The 20,413-nt window shown below is 41.4% G+C and overlaps 1 protein-coding gene across 1 annotated transcript in view; it reads right to left on the reverse strand.

Moving 5' to 3' along the window:
- The window catches only part of LOC102910089 (solute carrier family 5 member 4), a 48,100-nt gene extending 29,614 nt beyond the window's left edge, over positions 1-18,486 (reverse strand). Inside the window, exons 1-8 of the mRNA XM_076558620.1 lie at positions 18,263-18,486; positions 17,463-17,534; positions 15,844-15,948; positions 13,262-13,321; positions 11,127-11,231; positions 3,880-3,985; positions 2,728-2,808; positions 856-1,076 (exon numbers count right to left, since the gene is read on the reverse strand). Coding sequence (XP_076414735.1) covers positions 856-1,076; positions 2,728-2,808; positions 3,880-3,985; positions 11,127-11,231; positions 13,262-13,321; positions 15,844-15,948; positions 17,463-17,534; positions 18,263-18,430 — 918 coding nt within the window. The 5' untranslated portion in view covers positions 18,431-18,486. The remainder of the gene's footprint in view (positions 1-855; positions 1,077-2,727; positions 2,809-3,879; positions 3,986-11,126; positions 11,232-13,261; positions 13,322-15,843; positions 15,949-17,462; positions 17,535-18,262) is intronic.
- Positions 18,487-20,413: the final 1,927 nt, after the last annotated feature.

Genomic DNA, 20,413 nt, shown 5'->3' on the forward strand with positions numbered 1-20,413 from the left:
CTTCTTAATCATGGCTCATTTCAAAGCCCCGGCTGACCAGCATCCACTGTCCTAGTAAAGCAAAGGTCTCATTTCAATGATGCTAAATTCAAAATATCAAATGGCTCTGATGGAATTCTTAAAGGACTCTCAAGCTTCCCTCTGGAACTTTATAAGGTAGCCCTCATTGTCTGCCCTTCTCTCCATAGCCTTATTTTCCAAACTCCCACGGAACAGCCCACTGCTCTGAGCACTCAATGTATTTACTAGCCCAAAGTTCAAATGCTACCACAGTCCTTCCCAAAATACACAGTCAGGTCCATCAGAGCACTATTCCATGACCTGGTACAAATTTCTGTTAGGGTTTCTTAGTTAGGGTCTGTATTGCCGAGACAAAACACAATGACCAAAAACGACTTGGGAAAGAAAGGGTTTATTTTACCTTATAGCATATAGATCCATCATTGAGGGAAACCAGAGAAGAAACTCAAGGCAGGAACATGGAAGCAGGAACTGAAGCAGAAGCTATGGAAGAATTTTGCTGACTGGGTTGCTCAGCCTGCTTTCTTTCTAAAATTGGACTGAATAAAGGATAGGGTAGTGTCTGAGAGCATTTACTTCTAATGAGGTCTAAGGTCATGTCTATGCTTATGGTTCACAGACACACTCTCAGTACAAGAAGAATGATGATAAATAGGAAAACATTTAGTTGAAGGGGCCTGCTCTGTTTGCTTCAGAGGGACATGATACAACAAGGGGGTGGCACCAGGAAGCTTTTTTTCACTGGTCTTGTGGAAATGTTTGGATTTAAAAATTATGTTTGTGTGTAGAAACCAGAACCTAGATGCTTCCCCCCCCACACACTTATTCACTTACTTGGTCTGTGCACCAGTACCACATAGCTGTAATAACCATTCCAAATGCAGTTCCTGGCCATGGAATGTCTCCAGTGACAGCATCTCGGAAGATGTGGAAGGAGTCCGGCTGAGGAGTGTAGCACTTGGGGCTGATTGTCAGGTTGTCCCCCTCAATTACAGATGGGATGGCGTTCATGTACTTCTCTGTAAAATTTTCATAGCCTCCGACTTCAATAAATGCTGCAAAAGCATTAGAGAAATAAAATGTCTCCTGCACACTGCAGAGGGCTGCTGCTTATGATTATCTCCTGATGTGGAGTCCATGCTAACCTCAGTGACCTTCTCTCCTGATATACATCCCAACCACAGCTTCCTCTCTCTCCATTCTTCTCAGTTCACCCCCATACCTCTCCTCTCCCCTAGATCCACTGCTCCTCCATTTCCCTTAAGAAAAGAGTAGGTCTCCCAGGGATATCAACCAAACATGGCATGACAAGATACAATAAGACCAGGCACAAATCCTCATATCAAGACTGGATAAGGGCAATTCAGTAGGAGGAAAAGGGTTCTATGAACAGGCAAGAGATTCAGAGAACACCCCCTTTTAATAGATTGTTATATAAAATAGTACAACTGGTTAATAGTTACCTGAAATTTTCTAATACTTAATTCTGTATTTAGTGAAAGTTCTAGTTAAATCAAAAGGTTTTTTATTTTAGTAAGTGTTTGGTTTGGGAAATTTATTATTATTATTGTTGTTGTTGTTGTTTGATTTTTTTGAGATGGGTTTCTCTGTGTAGTCCTGGCTATTCTGGAACTCACTCTGTAGACCAGGCTTGCCTCAAACTTAGAAATCTGTCTGCCTTTGCCTCCAGAGTGCTGGGATTAAAGGCGTGAGTCACCATTGCTTGGTTGCTTTTTGAAATTGAAACATCATTTTCACTCTTCTTCTTTTCTCTCCAATCCCTCTACTGCACCCACCACCACCACCACCATCACCATCACCACCACCACCATCATCATCATCATTCTCTCTCTCTCTCTCTCTCTCTCTCTCTCTCTCTCTCTCTCTCTCTCTCTCTCTCTCTCTCTCTCAAATTCAAAGCTTTCAGGTCACAAAGCAGGCCCCCAAAGGGCAGTGCTGACAACGTTCTAAGATTAGGGCCCAAGCCCAACCCAGCCTGGTTCTGACTAGATAAACATAAGAATTCATACCAGGTGTAAGGAAACCTAAACTCAGCATTCCTCAAGAAACTTCACAATTCAGGTTTCTGTTTGTCAAGAAAGCCACTACTTCCCTTCTTTTCCCCTAATGGGCAACTGATGTGCAAAGTGCACCTGGTTCCTGATTAACCAGAACAGTCCCCATCAGTTCAAGGGCCGGCAGCCTGCTGACTGCCACATAAAGTCCACTAGCTTTCCTGCTGAACTGCTGCTCTCTGTGCCTGTGAGATAACCAGGCAGGTCCCTCCACTATAAACTGGTTTTCCCTCCGTGGAGTGGTCTAGTTAGGGGATTTGTTCCATTCACCGTGGAATGGCCCCTCCTACTTTAACAGTTATTACCTTACTGACACAACTACAACAGAAACCAGTGGCTTTTATACTTTCAACCGACACTCCTCTGAAGTTATCAGCCAAGGGCTTTCATCTATTCTGAGCACAAAGAAATGGAGGTTAAATAACAAAATTAACCAAAGCAATATTTTTAAAGGAAAAAAAACCCCTCATTTTCTTCTTTTTGATAAAATAAAGCAAGAAAGATGCTAGGCAAACATTTCCATGATGGGAATTATAATAATGACAGGAAAATATGACTCAGGAGAAGTGAAGGAAGCAATAACAGATAGACAGAAACAAGAATCTAGGGATCTATAGTAGTCCTGGCTTACCAAACACCATGAGGATGAAAGATCCAATCAGCATGATAATGGCCTGGAGGGTATCTGTGTAAATCACAGATGCCAAGCCCCCTGTGGAGATAAAGAGAGGAACCAGCCTTTTATCCACATGCAGTTATGTATTTGCCTTCAGAAATGGCTTCTCCTCCACCCCAGATGCATTTAAAAATAAACATTAAAAATGGCAGGAAGAAACATCCAAAGCCCCTGGCTGCCAGGAGTGAGCCTGTTAGTCCAGCTACCTGGGGTTGAGGCCAAAAGAGTGTAAGCCTCAAGGTCCTCAGAGGTCCAGACTCAGTCCAAGAATGGACTGGGTAGCTTAGACTTAGTAACCAAAAACCAAAGCAAGAAAATAGAGAAGCTACAGGCTGAGTCACAACCTTGATTCTTAGTTCATCTGTATTTGAGATAGAGTCTTATTCTGTAGTCAAGGCTGCTCTTGAGTCTCTGTGTTGGCCAGGCTGGTCTTGAACTCCTGGCAATCCTTCTGCTTTAGTTTCTAGTTCCTGGGATTACAAGTGTGAGCTACCATACCTAAATAAGCCTGTTTCCACAGCATTATCTCCCCAGTGTGTCTTTCATTAGTTCTACTCTCTCTCTAGCCTATTCTTTCTTTTGTTTTCTCTTCTCTTCTCCCCTCTCCTCCCATCCCCTCTCTTCCCCCCACTTCCCTGGCCCTTCTCCTTCTAACTTTGTCTTTTTCCTGACAGGGTCTTGTTGTGAAGCCCAGGTTGGCCTTGACTCTCAGTTCTCCTGTCTCAGCTTCCTTAGCTCTAGAATAATGGGATATGATACCATGAAGAGCCCTTGTCTTGTATCTTGTATCTGCTCAAAGTTTCTCTTACAGTGTAGTTTCACTGTTAGGCTTAATTATAAATACAAAGTAGGAGAAAGGGCAGAAGTTTAATATCACTTTAGTTTTCTTTTTTAGCTGTCCTTATGCAAAGCCATCCATCAAAACCATTTTTGCTCTAGTGTAGGAATATATCATTGGTTCCTTAATGATATATTCCCACACTTATTTAGTGTCTTATTTAGTGGCTCTGTCTTCTGCACTATGATACAGGCACAAACACATGTGCACACACATGGGTGGGATCAGCAGCAGGTGGCACATCTCAACCAAGGACACAGAGGACTCACCAGTGATTGTGAAAACAGCAGTGATAGCCAAAAGGATGAAGATCGACAGGTAAAGGTCCAGTCCAAATGCCAGCTTTATGAATATGGCTCCAGAAAATATGTTTGACTAGAAAGGGAACAGCGAAGATGGAGAAAATCATGTACTTCAGGCCTCTGGTTTCTTTTTTCAAGGCTCAATGCCCCATTCTTTCCCTGGTGAATTCCTATTCACCCCTGAAGACACTACATACATATTCCTAACAGAAGATGTTCAAACAGCAGTTTCACTCACTACTTAGCTTCTAAGCAATTAGTTCATTGCTCCCTTGAGGAACTTACCAAATGAGGTGCCATTGCCTGAGAATTCTCTTTGCCTTGAGGATTACAGATGCTCATTAGTTACTGATGGGAATCTCTGACTTCTGATGGACCATAGTATATATTCTTTTTTTTAATGTGTTTTGTGTATGAGTGGTGTGTGTGGGTGTGTGCATCTGCATGTGTGTAGAGGGCAGAGGAGATATCAGATATCCTGATCTATCATTCTCCACCTTATTTCCTTGAGACAGGGTCTTTCAGAGAGTTACAGGTAGGTAGGTGGTGCACAAGCCCACTGATTCCTGTTTTCTCCTGCCTTGTCGGCCAGCTCTGGAGTTGTAGGTGAGTACGTGTGCTGTGGAACAATCATTTTGTACACCATGAATATTCATTGCTCTCATTGGTTTAACAAAGGACTAACTGGCCAATGGCTAGACAGGAAGAGGTTAAGTGGCAGAGCCAAACTGAGAGGATGATGGGAAGATGAAAGATGGGTCATGGGAGTTGCAAGGAGATGCAGAGGAAGCAGGAGATGAACTTGCTGTGCTGAAAAAAGCTACCACAACATGGTAGAACATAGATATTAAATATGGGTCAATTTAAGATGTAAGAGCTAGTCTAAGTTATTGGCAAAGCATTTATAAATAATAAGTCTCTGTGTGGTTAGCTGGCAGGACAGAACCGACTGGTGGAACAGAGAATGTCTGCTTACAATTCTTGCCTGACATCCAGTACCTGCATCCACATAGGACCTGAGTAAGCTTAAGATAATGTTCCAAACACACAAAAACAGAGCCAAACATGGCTTCCTAGTCTCACAATCTCATGCCAGTCTCAATAAAGAGACACATCTCCCAGCAGCTGCCTGAAGGATGGAGTAGGCCACCAGCCTGCATTTGCTAGCACCATGCATAAGCTGAGCAGCACAGGTGACGGATGTAGCAGTTTAAGAAAAGTCTCATTCAATCAAAGAACGCTACAATGATCAATAAAGACAGATACAGATGAAAGAAACCCCTAAATAGGTAGCAGTGTGTTTAAAAATATACATGGGCTTGAGAAGGAAAGGAGAAAGGATATATACAGTCAAGGAATAAAAAATAATTTAAAAATAATTAAGCAGGGCTACAGAGATGGCTCAGAGGTTAAGAGCACTGGCTGTTCTTCCAGAGGTCGTGAGTTCAATTCCCAGCAACCACATGGTGGCTCACAACAATCTATAATGAAACCTGTTGCCCTCTTATGACATTCAGGCAGAACATTGTATACATAATAAATAAATCTTAAAAAATAATTATAAAGTAAAGTCCTTAAAGAAGTAGTAAAGTAATATAAAAGAAAAAAATCAATATAAAGATGGAAAATACACAGGGAGTCTCAATCCTGTATGTTATTGTGTTGTCTCTAATTTTTTTGATTAGATGCATAAGACACATTGGACTAGGGAAGCTGTTGGATTAAGCCAACCTATATATTTTGAAAATGTCTTGACTTCAAAATGGAAGTAAAAAATGCTTTGGAGAAAAGGTTATATTTTTATTTCCATAGAAAATGAAAGGCTGTGGATTCCTCCCAATTTAATAGTGATCAGATTTGGCTGGAGAAGACCCTCTGAAAATCCTGGCTACAAACATAAAGAAATAAACCTAGAAAAACTACAAGATACATAAGGTACATTTTACCTGCTCAAACAAAACAAAAAACATCATCTTTGACCAACTTGTGTACAATGCACAGTCTACACTTGTATTAATACAGATATACATGTTACATTTAAAAGTTTATGTATTTTCAGAACAAGGGAACCAGACACCAATGAAAATGGATGAGCCAGGTGATCCAACATCTCAGAGCACCTCTGTTGCAGTTTTCTCAGAGTTCTACACCTAGAACAGCTTCAAGGCTACTGGCTGAAATGATCCAGTCTCATATACTATTCCAATCAAGACTTAACAATTACCCCAAATTTTCTGAGGGTCCAAAAAGGTACCAGTGACCCCAGACAACAAGGAGTAGTCTAGAGAACAATGCCCACAATCCCAAAAGATGGGGTGTGGGTGAGTTTTGGTTATAAAATGGATTACGGATGTTTGTCATTATTTAGGGTGGTTGCTTCCAAGCTGTTATTGGTCCTAGTCAGAAAAGAGCTAACAAAGGAGTTAAATTCAAAGATTTCTTTCTAAAGGAAAAAAGGGGGATATGATATAGAAATGATGAGATAAATGCAGAGGTTATTGAATCTACTTTATTCAAAAAAGCAACTATTAATCTCAAAATATTTTACATTGGTATGGTTTTTGGTTTATTGATATACATTTAAAGTTATTTGTGTTATACTGTATGTATGTCTCTACTTTTGTTTGGAGTATTATACTTATGCAGCTCATTTAAAAATATAATATATAATATAAAAATACAGGCTAGTAGTTAGTCATCTATAATAATCAAACTTATAGTCATATTAGGTATATTTTCAAGTTTAAACAGATATATTTAGATAGATAGGTAATCTTCAAACACTTCAAAGACCTACAGAATATGGCATTTTAAATGTTTTAATAACATAAAGCTTTTCATAACAGTGAGACACGTTTGTTCCTGGTAGCACCAATTTACTTCAGAGAAGATGATGGGCATCACGGAAACTCTGTATGGAGTTTGCCATCTTTATAGCAAAAGCTAGCCATTTGGGCAAAATACTGCTCTTGTCTCAATTGCAGACAGTATACTGTCCAAAATGGACCATCAGGACACCCATAAAAAAGAGACTGCCAAACTTTGCCAAGACAAGGTAGGACAGTCCTTTAAAAATCCTCTGCTTCTCATAAATGTCTGTCAAATGTACTAGGCCTATAGGCCAAAGATGGATGCACCAATATTACAGAAGAACTTTGGGTGACTGTCCAGGCAGCCAGATGTCTCTGTTATTAGGTAACATTACACGCTTCTGGGATCTTTGATGGAGTTAAGGACTAAATAATTAGATAAAGTTTTTCTTACTTAAAAGGTAAATTAGGTATAAAAGTTTATACTCACAAAGATAAGGTAGATAATAGAGTATTTTCTCTAAATTGGCCAAATACAAATGGACTGAATATTATATCTTTAATTCTTACTTGAGAACTGTTTTGTTATATATAATTTCACTGTTAAAGTAAAACCTTCATTTTTAATTAAACCAAAAGGGGAAAATGCTGTAAACAATATTTTTGTACACTGTGAATATTTGTTGTTCTTATTGGTTTTCTAAAGGGCTAACTGGTCAAATAGATATGCAGAAAGAGGTTAGGTGGGAGAGCCAAACTGAGAGGACAATGGGAAGAAGAAAGGCAGGGCCACAGGAATTGTGAGGAGACACAGAGAAAGCAGGGGACGAATTTACCATGCTGACAAAAGGTACTGCCACATGATAGATTATAGATATTAAGTATCGGTCAATTAAAGATGTAAGAGGTAGTTACAAATAAGCCTACGCTGTTGGCCAAGCATTTATAATGAATTGTAAGTCTCTGTGTGGTTATTTGGGAGTGGGCTGGCAGAACAGAACTGACTGGAGAGACAGAGAAAGTCCACCTACACCCAGTCAGACTGTGAGATAATTTGACAACCCATAGCCTGACTTAATCCTCCCTCACTAACTCCTTACCTCACTCTAGGACCTGACCACCACAGGGGGTGGCCCCCCAGCAGTTGTGTGAGTAACCAACCACTGTCTGATTGTTCTGTAAGATAGAACCCATACCTGATACTGCTCGGTTGGTCAAGAACCTGAGACTACATATTTCTATGTCATAGAGGAAAACCAAATACTAAATTCTCCAAATGAAACATACCAATAAAATGACTCCTAACAACATTATGCTATACTCATAGATCAGTGCCCTGCTCAGGCATCATCAGAGAAACTTTCTCCTGTAGTAGATGGGAATAATACAGAGACCCAAAACTGAACTTGAAAAGAAAAAAGAGAACTGGAGACTTTGGAACACTCCATCCTAAATGGGTGGTGTCCATCAAATTCTTCCCCTCAGGCCTCAGAGAACTCTGAAGAAGAGGAGAAGGAAAGATTGTAGAGTCAGAGGGGATGGAGGACACAGAGGAAACAGGTCTTCTAGACACAGCAGGACTGACACATATATGAACTCACAGAGACAGAGGCTACATGCACAGGACATACACAGGCCTTGACCAGAGAGGGTGCCAGTGCTGATGGGGGAACTGGACACTCGACCCCACCCCTAACCCATAAACCACCACCAATTGGTAACCACTAACGAAGGAAAATTAGTCTTCACCAACGGAGTCTCACAGGGTATACAAAAAACACTTAAGGGCAGGTCCCATGCCCAGTGGTAGATGGCTGAAAGAATACAAACTCAATGTATTGTTGGAGGGCTTTTTTCTTTTTTCTGTTTTGTCTTACAATGCTTCATCAGAGCATTATTTATTTCCTTTTTCCATTACAGATCTTTTCTTTATATATTATGATTCCCAATTTTGTTTTTTTTTTTTTTTTTTTTTTTTTTTTTTTTTTTTTTTGGTTTTTCGAGACAGGGTTTCTCTGTGTAGCTTTGCGCCTTTCCTGGGACTCACTTGGTAGCCCAGGCTGGCCTCGAACTCACAGAGATCCGCCTGGCTCTGCCTCCCGAGTGCTGGGATTAAAGGCGTGCGCCACCACCGCCTGGCTATTATTTTTTTTAAATGTATTTATTTGTCTACAGCATGTATGACTGCAGGCCAGAAGAGGGCACCCGATCTCATTACAGATGGTTGTGAGCCACCACGTGGTTGCTGGGAATCGAACTCAGGACCTCTGGAAGAGCAGTCAGTGCTCTTAACTTCTGAGCCATCTCTCCAGCCCCCAATTTTGTTTTAATGGGTGTTCTGTGTGTGCAAATGTGTGTGCGTTAGCATCTGTATGTGTTTCTTGTGTAGTTTCTTTTCTTTATTTTCTGTTTTGTCCTATTCTGATTTGTTTATTTTTATTTTATTTTTTCTTATTTTTTCTTCTTCTTCCTATTATTATTATTTTAGATGCCTGTTTTATTCCAATGAGAGAGAAAATGAAAGGTGTGGGTGGGAAAGTGGGAGCATTGGGGAAGAGCTGGGGGAGTGGAAACCATAAGAATACACTGTATATAAAAATCTATTTTCATAAAAATAATAAATTTATGAGTGGAAAAATTATCTAACTAGTTAAAAAAGTCATGAAAAGTCTTGAGAGAAAGGGAAAACAATGAAAAAGAAACATTTCTAATAAGAAGGAATTATAATGACATGGGATTTTCTTTTGCCTAAAGAGACTATTTTGGAACAATTGCTAATAACTCAGTAAATTAGTAGTTTGTAGCTATGTTCATTTCCCAGTGTTACTGTTTTCCAGAAGAGCAGCAGTACTTCTTAGAAGTATGAACTGAAATACTTGGAAATTTGGGACATCATGGCCACTAATGAATCTCAATGTCTATGTTCCTGGAGGTTGAAACCTGGGATGGATCTTTTCTCAATCCTGGCAGGGGAGATTCTGAAAACTCTTCTATCTTGAGGTCTGGTAATGATTAGTTTAATATGTAGCCAGGATAGAATTGGCTATCATTGCATATGTATATATAAGCAAACATGTCTAAGGTTAATTATTATCATTAATATTATTCAAGACATAACCTTGTAGGCACAAAAGGACTGCTGGGGCACCATTAGCTGATTACAGACACATGTGGAAAACACTCACGTGCACATGGATTTCGTGCACTCCACCCAGCTTACCTATATTCCATTCCTTATTTACCACCCAAACCCATGTACTCCAAAAGGCCACATCCCTCAAGGGTTCCTTTAACTGTTGCCCTTCAGTTTCAGCACACACTCATGATCTTTGGAACCATAAAGCTGTAGATGTCTGAGAGGACCTCAAAGATTAGCAAGTCCTACCCACTTTTAGAACACGTGAATACAAAGTCTCTGGCACCAAGGAGGTCTTCTGTTTCTTCTAACCTTCCCACCTCAAGGACTGTTTAATCAAAACACCATTTCCAACTCCCCCTGGCAGGAACTAACACATTTCCTGATTGTGCAGGGCATACCTTTTGCTCATATATTCACAAGTAGCCAAGTATTAATATGTAAGTCCTCATCACCTGTTACTTGGGAATCTTTGCTAACATTAAGCACAGCTCAATACAGGGTAAAAATGCTCACATGGCTTTAGGACAGCCCATAGCATCTGGGGCCAGCAGCTGGTTTACTTGTAACAGTAACTCAGCCCAACAGAAGAGCAACAGCAAAGGTAACTTTTCTGTCCTAACCACTGATACACATGCCCTGGCTATGAACTCAGATGTCTTATTAGGCATTGATACACATGGATAAATAAACTATTCTTTCTGTCTTCACGTGCTGCTCAAAGTTCAAAAGCCTGTTATCTTTCATCAGAGATAATTTCCAAGGAATAAATTATTTTAGCCACTCATTTGTGATACAGGTTTTACAAGGGCAGTCTTCGATAAGGCAAAGTTAAGTAGGCTTAATGATACAAAGTACTTTCCTTTTTATTTGATCATTAAACTGAAAAGAAAAATGTAAGTCAGCTGGTTCAGAGAAAGTTACTGTTCAGCAGGCAAGGCAGAAGCCAAGAGGCACCTGTAGGAAGCAGTCAATATTCCTTGTGTGACTCACATTTGCTCCGGCCACATCTGTTTTATAACACATGGAATGCTTTCAGAGAGTCGATCTATAGTCTTGTAGTTTCCATGATGTTAAAATTTGCTGCTCTAGGCATGTGCATATCCTAAGCATTTTCCCACCCAGGAAGACATAAGAGAGAAATCCCAGGAAGTTTGAGGCATCTCCTTTTGACCCTGTGAGTGCTGTTCACACTAGTGTCTGATTTCAGCAGCTGGCCCCAACAGGCCAACTATGAAATCTCCAATGCCAGGAGGCAGGAAACTCACTGAGATTGTCAAAGCCACGCAGATGAAGAGGGAGAGGACTGATAGGTAGATCTGAAGCCTTTTCCCACCAAACCGCTTCCTGAGGTATTCTGGCATGGTCATCACCTGCAAAGACAGACATCAACAGGAATTCACCTCGAGCCTAGTGCATTCAGATGATTTTACATTTGCTCAATGACTACAGGTAGCTAAGCATTATGCAAGACATCTTGGGAATACAGAGGCAAGAAAGACACAATTCCTCAGTAGAGTGATGATTATGGAATAAACTCAAGCACCAGAGGCAGAATAACAATCTCTTCCTGGCTCTGATGTTTACTACATATTATGACACTTTTGGCAAATGACATTTTCTGAATTTCCCTTCCTTAAAGTAGGGGGTTAGTGCAAAGTGTAAATAAAGTACCTGGATGACACTCAACTAATATTTTTGTGATTTTTACTAGTAATGACACAGTACAGCAAAAATAATATTTGTAAATAATAAATTGTAATATAGTCATATAACAAATTGATTATTGAGTATATTGTAAGAATATATTAGAGCATGTATTTATATGAATCCCTTTACTGAAAATAAGATTTACAAGTATGAACTTAGAAAAAAAATCTTAACTTTTATTTCTGAAGTAAGAGATTGCTCTTTGGACGTCTAGAATAAATAATGTAGTTTTCTGTTTTTCAGAGTGATTGGGCTCATTATTTAATCTCTTCTGACATAAAGTATGTTAATGAACACACACACATACAAACACACATACACACATACATCCTTTTTGTCAAAAATCAAGAAGAAAGGTTCCTAACAGACCACCAATGGAGAGCAGCCCTGGAGAAATGGCCAGCTACAGACATGCGTCTTCTGGGGCATGTGTCTACTGGGGCATGCACTCTAGAACCAAGGATAGCATCTTTCAACAGGAAAATCAGGAATGAATAACTTTGCACCTTCTGCAGGAGTGCAAAGGAGGAGCTCCTCATCCAGGGTAGGTTTTCAGACAATCATCCTGAAGAAAGGCCATTTGAAGACCTGGTGTTTGCTCACGGAGGCATCCTCAAAGCTATACGAGGGTCTGAAGCAATGTTTCCAAAGAGCAGGATGCCCATATTGGTTCCCACACAGCTCTCCCTCCTGATAAACCTGCACATCTCTGCATGTGTGTCCTACACACACACACACACACACACACACAAACACACACACACACAGTTACTCTGTTAATTCATTACTGTCCTATTCTCCATCTCTGCCTTTTCCCTGTAGTTCTTGCTCCATTTATGGGGACTCATGGATCCTGATCCTCAGAACTTCAAGCTCCAAATTACTCATATCTGCCTTTACCCCAAATCTGCTAACAAACGTGTCATAATTAACCAAGAAGTGGCTTCCCTTCCTCTCTGTTTCCCTTCCTTGAGCCTCACTTTGAATTGTATGAACTTTTACTATTTTTGAGAGACAGTCTCAGGTAGCCCAGGCTAGCCTCAAATTTATTATATTGCCAAACATGATATTGAACTCCTAATCTTTTTGTTCTTGCCTCCTAAATTCTGGTATTACAAGCACATTCTATACTTCATAGCCAAGATTTCATGAACATTTGTGTCTGTATGTATGCATGTGGAGGCCAGAGAACATCCATGGGTGTTGTCCCTAAGTCCACCTTGTCTTTTTGAGACAGGTGGAATTTGGTGATTGGGCTAGACTGCCTGTCTAGGAAGCCCTAGGGACATGCCCATCTCTGCTTCCTCAGTGCTGGATTACAAGCACCTGCTGTCATGCCCAGCATTTTTGCAGAGGTGCTGTGGGTCAAACTCATGACCTCATGTTTGCAGGGCAAGCACTTCACTGGCTGAGCTATTGTCCCAGCCCCAGATCACCACTGAAGCACTTCTCCCAAGACACGCCTGTGACTCCAGCTTTGTTCCCAATTCAGTGATAGACTCTGCTTACATCTACCATGGTGATCATTAGACAAGACCACCATTAACCTGGCAACAGACACATTCTCTACTGGGAGAAACTATGGCCAAACAGTTTGATTTTTTTTCTGTATATTATTGTGGCCAAGTACCCAGGTTTCATGATTTAACACAAAGAACAAATAAGTAAATAAATAAATACATTAGATACTTACCCCTGCCTTGATGTAGATGGGGACAAAGAACCACCCCAGAACCAGCAACAAGAGAAACGACTGTAACAAACCAAGGGCAGCGTGAAGTTAAAGGAGTTTGGCTTGTGACTTTATGATGTCATGACCTCTGAAGCTCGAGACAAACCAACCCCATCACTTTCCTTAGCTCCTGTCTAATGTAGTATTATATCATATAATACCTACTATGTGGCAAAACAAGCAAAAGATAAATTGTTTTTTAATTCACCTAAGATAAGATTATACAACCTTTGTCAAAATAATGGTCTTAGATGGGAGAATTATACATGAGTGTCAAAGCATTGAGAAAAAAACTTAGGAAAGAAAAAAAATATCCTTAGGCCCCTTTAAGTCTTGCCAAATACAGATATCAATATAATTTGGTATTAAAATGCAGATTTTTATGACATATCCTTACATAATACTGCTGTTCTTGCCACAACTAGTGAAACAGGTCTAAAGAGCAGAGTTATCAGGGTCATATATAGGAAGGATGTGAGCTTCGTTAAGATTAAAGAAATTCAAGGTTAAAAGCTACAAAAATATAGATGTCTGCAACATGATAGTGATATACATTGGTTTATAGGTCTTTTCTTCATGCCTATGGAGGCAGCTTCATTGTACAGTTCATGGCACTATCAGATTAAATCCCAGACCACAAGGCATATCAGGCCAAAGTCTGGGTATGTTCCTGATATTTCTGAAGTAAAAATAGGCAAAAACAAAAACAAGTCAAACTCCAGCATTGGAAGGGCAGAGCCATTTGTGAGGGACCCCAGGGTCACTTCCTGAGTCCATCTAGGACAGTTTGTTTAAAATTGCACTGGAGTCCAACTTTGTCTATTCTACCAATATGAACATATACAAGAACATTGGAAAGGGTAAGATGGGGCCCGTGGGATGCTTAGTTGGACAAAGTACCAGCTGATCAAGCCTCACAACCAGAGTTTAATCTCCGGAGCCCGTGTTGGAGAAAAAAGAACAGACTCCTGAAATGCGTGCTCTGACGTGCGCTGTGGAGAACAGTGAAAACACAGGTTCCTCATGAGCTGAGTGTGATGCTCTCACCAGCTGCCCGGCTGTGTGATAGAGTGATGTGGGTGGAGGGAAGCCATGTTCTCTGTTCTGAAGAACTTAGGCTCTAGTTAAGGGATGCAGCGTCTGTAGAATGGTAATAGGTCGGTCACGAAGTCATCTTGGTATGTCATCTTTCAAAACATTCATTCCTTACTATAGTGCCAATGTCCCCTCAGGCCTAACGGGTTTCTACTCATCCTTCTGGCACAAGCATCCATAAACCCTCATGGTATGTGCCAACAACCCTTATTGTCTACAATGGATATACTTCCTTGTGATATCTATTTTAAAATGATTTTTGAGAATAGTTTATGTATACTGTAGCCCAGTCAATTCCTCTTCCCTCTCCATCTTTTCCTGTGCCCCTCACTCCCTCTCATGACCTATTTTCTTTAATTATTGGTGTGTGTGTGTGTGTGTGTGTGTGAGAGAGAGAGAGAGAGAGAGAGAGAGAGAGAGAGAGAGAGAGAGAGAGAGAGAGAGAGAGATCTGCTCAGTCCATGTGTTTAATGCTGACCACTTGAGACTGTTCAACCTACCAGGAAAAAAGGCACAGGGAAACATTTACATGGTGTGACCTCTCAATGCGGCAAATGCTTCTGTCTCTGTGCTTTCCACACTGTAATTGGAGCATGCTTGTCTGCTCCACTTGATGACAAGCTGTGTCAAGAAGAGGGCATTCATCTGCCTGTTATTTACCTGTTTACTTATTTTGAGACAGGGTCTCATTATATAGCCTGGCTGGCCTGGAACTCACTAGGTACACCAGATTGGTCTCCAACTCACAGAAATCTGCCTTATTTTGCCCTGCCCCTGCCCCTACCCCTGCCATCCAGTGCTGGGATTACAGCCCAAATGCCTGAGCTACTTATTAACCTTTCAGTGTGTCTATGGTGCACACATAGGTGCAGAGGCCCAAGACTGACGTTGGGAATCCTCTTCAACTGCTCCTACACCTTGTTCTTTGAGGCAGAGGCTCTTAATTAAACCTAAGCTCCAGATACAGCTCTTCCCGCTACCCAAATTGTCAAATTCCTTGTCTCCACCACCGAGACTGGAAATGCAGGTGGGCTGCCGTGTCTCCTCAGTGTTCTAGGAATCTGAACTTCTGTCCCCTTGCTTGTGTGGCAAGTGTATTCACCCTGGAGCCTCTCCACAGCATGTTTTCTTTGACTTAATCTTTACTTCTGCTTCAGGAATGAACATAGAGTGTGGCATCAGCAAAGAGACGTAAGAGCTCTAATAGTCACAGGGACCAAGTGAAAGTGTGGCTTAAACTGGACAAAAATGAAGTCCCTGGTAGGAATAACTACTTAGGAAAAGAATGAAGTTACAGAAGAGTTCAAGGACAAAGAGTGGACTAGCTGAAATAAAAAACAGAAGAAAAAGAGTACAATCTGATACAGACTTCCAGGAAAACTGGGGATGAAAATATCCAGACATGGATTTGACTTAAAAGAAAAAAAAATGTATTTGCTATCACTTACATGTGATTCAAATGCGGTAACGGCAATTCCTGAAGCTGCACCTGTCCCAGCCAGGCCCACAAAGTGGCCACTGCCAATGTTGCTTGCAAACAGAGAGGCGCCCATCTGCAAGACAAGCAATTAGACTAAGGTTAGAGTCAAAGGATTGAATTCCTCCCCATGGAAACAGGTGGGTGTTGAGATGGGTCAGTCGCTACTTCTTGGAGCAAAAGCAGCAAACGATTGTGCATGGACAAAAACTTTCTGTTACCAGTTATTCTGTGACCTATGAGCCAGGAACACCTCTCACACTGAGAATAGTTTAAAATGGTTTTTAAACATCTGAAGAGAGAGATGTGCAAATTTGCAATTAGGTGAAATTTAAACTTCAGTGTCCTGCATACTTGTGCTGGAACACAGCCGTGACTCTCACATGCTTTGTGTTACAGTGACATTTCCGTGAGGTCACAACAGACTCTTGCCTTTAAAGCACAAGATACTTACAATTAGGCCTTTTACAGAAAACCCCAATGAACCCCGCCTTGTGGAACCATCAGTGTATCCCTCTATGCATTCTGTTTGGAGGCTCAAACTTCCAGGTCTCCTACCAGTGCTTGACTCTTAAGTAGTGACAGACTCCAAAGTTGCACCATAGAGAATTCTCTGTTCCCAGCCATAGCACCATGTTCCCATTAGTTACATTTTCCACCACACTGATTTCTGTCAATAAAGTCAAAGATGAAAAGAGCTCTTCAATGGGCAGAGACCAGTGCCAGTCTGAAGGACAGAATGAGAATGTGAGATCCTGCAGGGCCTTTGTTCTATATCTCTCTTTGCAATCACTCCTTGCATGAAGGTGTCTGGAGTCAGGGAGGGATGGAGCTGGATTGTGGCTCTAGGATTAGTTGAGAATTGCATGTTTCACAGAAAGAGCAGAAGGAATGTTATGTCTGGTTGATTGTGTGCCCGGAGTAAATCTGTTCCTACTATCCCCACCAGATTGGTTAATTCCATTTCCGTTTACAGTATTTAGACAAGGTAGACAATCTGTTGAAGGGAACATTTTCTGAGCACTCACTGTGTGTCTAACCCAACACTGCCGCTGTAGATTCACAGAGGAACAAGTTGCCTCTACTACAATGAAAAATCTGTCTGAGGGAGCCATATACCAAAATTCAGAAACAATATCTGGTGGGCAACTGTCCAAGAGAATCACTGTCAACATCACCACAGGGAACATGGCCTGCAATCAGTAAATGTGTAGAAAAGAACACGATGTTCTAGGCAGAACTGGAGTGATCAGGGAGCAAGCTGACACTGGAAAGAGAAGATAATTTCCCAGAGATGAGCAGGGTTAGCTCAGGATTGGGAGCAGAAAAGGAATTCAGGGAGCTAATAGAAGCTAAGAAGCTTTTTCATGAGAACCAAGGAGAGGCACATGAAACAGAACTGAGGTAGGTCTCCTGCAGCTAGACTAAAGCAGCTCTCAATTGATTATATGTTATAATCTTTCTGCAATCCCAAGTCACAGTCCTGACGTGGAGGATTATTATAGAAAAAAAAGCAAGTTGGCAGGTACCCCTGCTGCCACCCCGACTTTTCAATCAACGTATATCTCCAGAAATTTCTGACCCACTTACCGGCCACCAGGTCATAGCTCGACCTGCCAGGAAGAAGCCTCCAACAGTGCTTCTGTTTGTCTTCAACATTGCCTGAGCAGAAAGGAAATCACTGGAAGGTTAGAAACAATAGGTGTACCCCCAAGATCGAAGAGACTCCCCAGCTGCTCCACACAGCATGCTAACGTTGATATTTCAATGTTTCCCACAGAGAGACATGCTTTTCTAGATAGAGTAACTCAGCATTAGTTTTAATGGACATAAAAGTTATGATTTAGTAATGACTTCAAGAAACTATATTTGAAAACCTGATACTTATTTTAGTTTATGAAAACAATGTTAGGCATCTCTAAAGCTGTCTTTGGAAGAAGATTTTGAGCTTCAAACTGGATACTGAAAAGAAGGAATGAACAGAATACAAATGATCTAAACTTCTCACTCAATAAGTGAGAAAATAAACAGCAAAGGGAAGTCGTTAAAATGAGAAAGAGAAATGGCATTTGTGTTTTTGATGCCAGGTGCTGGGCATGCCAAGCAGAGCAAGCACCTGACTCTGGTTCTGTCCAAATAATGGACTTGCTGGGAGAATAAATTCATTCAGTGCTACCATTATTCATGCCACACACAAGCAAATTATTCAGACTGAAAGACAATGATACATTGCCTCAACTCATTATTCTACATGTCCACCATGTCACGTTTTCCCCTGCAATCTTAGTGCCCACCCAGAAATCCTGCTGGCTCCCACATACTCCCAGTACAAGATGTCTTTCCTTGCAATTTTCGTGCCCTCCCAGAAATCTCACTGGACTTCCACATACCCACACTCCAACAGCTATCACCACCACGAAATAGATGACAATGACAGAGATGTCAGCAGCATTATTGATGTTCTCTGACAGTGAAGACAGTTCTGAACTGGCAGTGCTGGTACTGGAGCTTACTGTGCTGGCCATGGCTGTAGGCAATGCTCTCCCCATTGCAAGCATTGGCACTTGTTTATATAGAAGTACTATGTTAATGATCAGCCTCGGGTAGGTGGGGAAGGATATCAGAGCCAGCTTCTGTCCACAGGAGACCTTTAAACCTCTCCTGTATGTTCAGGCTCTCACCTTACAGTGACTAGTTCTGGCTTCAGTGTAATTTGGAAATTAAGGTGAGAATCCAGAGATGAGAATGAGGACTGGAGATGGAAAATGATGTGAGAAGTATTTAAGAAAGAAAAGTGTATTTTGTGGTAATATATTGTGTCCCCCAATATATTGTGCACCCTAATAAAGCTTATCTGAGGATCAGAGGAGCAAACCAGCCACTATATTAATCATAGAAGTCAGGCAATGGTAGCACACTAGCATTCGAGAGACAGAGATCTGCATCTCTGTGAGTTCAAGGCCACACTGGGAACAGAGCCAGGCATGGTGGCACATGCCTTTAATCCCAGCACTAATCCTAGATGTCTGGAAATTTGTACAGACAGACAGAAAGTGATGTAGCAGGCCAGAGAGAGGAAGCGAGATGCAGAACAGAAAGGCATATAGGCATGGGTATACTGGAAGTAGGTCTCTTTGGAAGCTGAGGAGTTGGTGAGGTGAGGTTGGCTGTGGCTTGTTCTATTCCTCTGATCTCTCAGTTTTTCACCCAACATCTGGCTCTGTTTTTTTTTTATTAATAAGACCATTTAGCAATTCATCTTAAGTATTTAAGACAGTTGACCAGTACAAGGGAACACAAAGTGGAGATAAAAAGGAAGATAAGGGAATAGAGACATAAAGAAAACAGGATAAAGTCAGGTGGGACACATGGCACAGTTTCTTTATCAGACATGAAATTCCTGGCTAAATTTGTCCCTTGATACTGAAATTACCCAGAACAGGTGGTCTAAGTGGACATCATAGGTCATATCAAGACCCCACCCTTACCATAAGCAGAAGGGTGTGGACAAGGCTGGGAGGTGGGTGAGTCAGAGGTGTTGAAGAGGGAATGAACCTACAGCCATGTGCTGGTGATCCTCATGCCCAGCATCCTGGATACTCTGAAGACACCTGCTTGGCATTAGAAGTACCGTCTCGGAGCACTCTTCTCCATGGTTGTACATTTAAAATGCATGGCATAAAACTTCCCTCTGTCCAATGTAGAAGCTGGCAAAGATTTCTCCCCTGTTCTATAGGCCATCTCTTCAATTCATTTTCTCTTCTCATGCAGGTGTTCTTTAATTTCTTGAATTCCCATTTGCCTGTTGCCACACTATTTGCTGTCTGAGGGGAGTCCTGTTCAGAAAGTCTTTACCTGGGCTTGTATCTTAATGTGCCTCTCCTCCGTTTTCCTCCAGCAGTTTCAGACTTCTATGTCTTAGGTTAAGGTTTTTGATCCATTTGGAGTTGACTTTGTGTAGGGTTTTTATTATAAGACCATTTAGGATTTTTGCAAAAAGGGTAAGTGAGATATGGATCTAGTTCTCTTCTTCTACACGTAGATATTAGCCTACCTGCGGCGCGCTCCTCGGCCAGCGAGGAAGAACGACCACCATGCGAGGATCCTTCTCAGAACACACTTTATTGGAGCACCTCTTGGTTAAGGGAGAGCGGGAGGTGAGGGGCCCCAAGGACTAAACTGCAGCTGCTTATATAGGGACTCAGGCAAACGTGCCGTACTGTGATTGGGTCCCGCCAGAATGCAAGCATGGGGAGCCACGGGATAGGCTGAGGACATAAGGCCAATTACCATACTCATGCATCATAGCCAAATATGGAGTTGTTTACAGCTAGGCTACCAGGAAGCCAGCACCATCTTTGAATAGCGGCTCCCTACATCTCCCCCCTCTTTATTAATTAAGCAGCAGGAGAGAGTATAGGTCTGATTTCTGCAACACAAGTATTTCATCCAATCAGGTCCCCACCTCATGATGTGTTGACCGATCGAGGATGAGTTAACTGTGCATAATTGCCTGCATACCTTCCCGAGTGCAATGGACC

The sequence above is a fragment of the Peromyscus maniculatus genome, chromosome 21 (assembly GCF_049852395.1).
Source record: "Peromyscus maniculatus bairdii isolate BWxNUB_F1_BW_parent chromosome 21, HU_Pman_BW_mat_3.1, whole genome shotgun sequence".
Classification (NCBI taxonomy): Eukaryota; Metazoa; Chordata; class Mammalia; order Rodentia; family Cricetidae; genus Peromyscus; species Peromyscus maniculatus.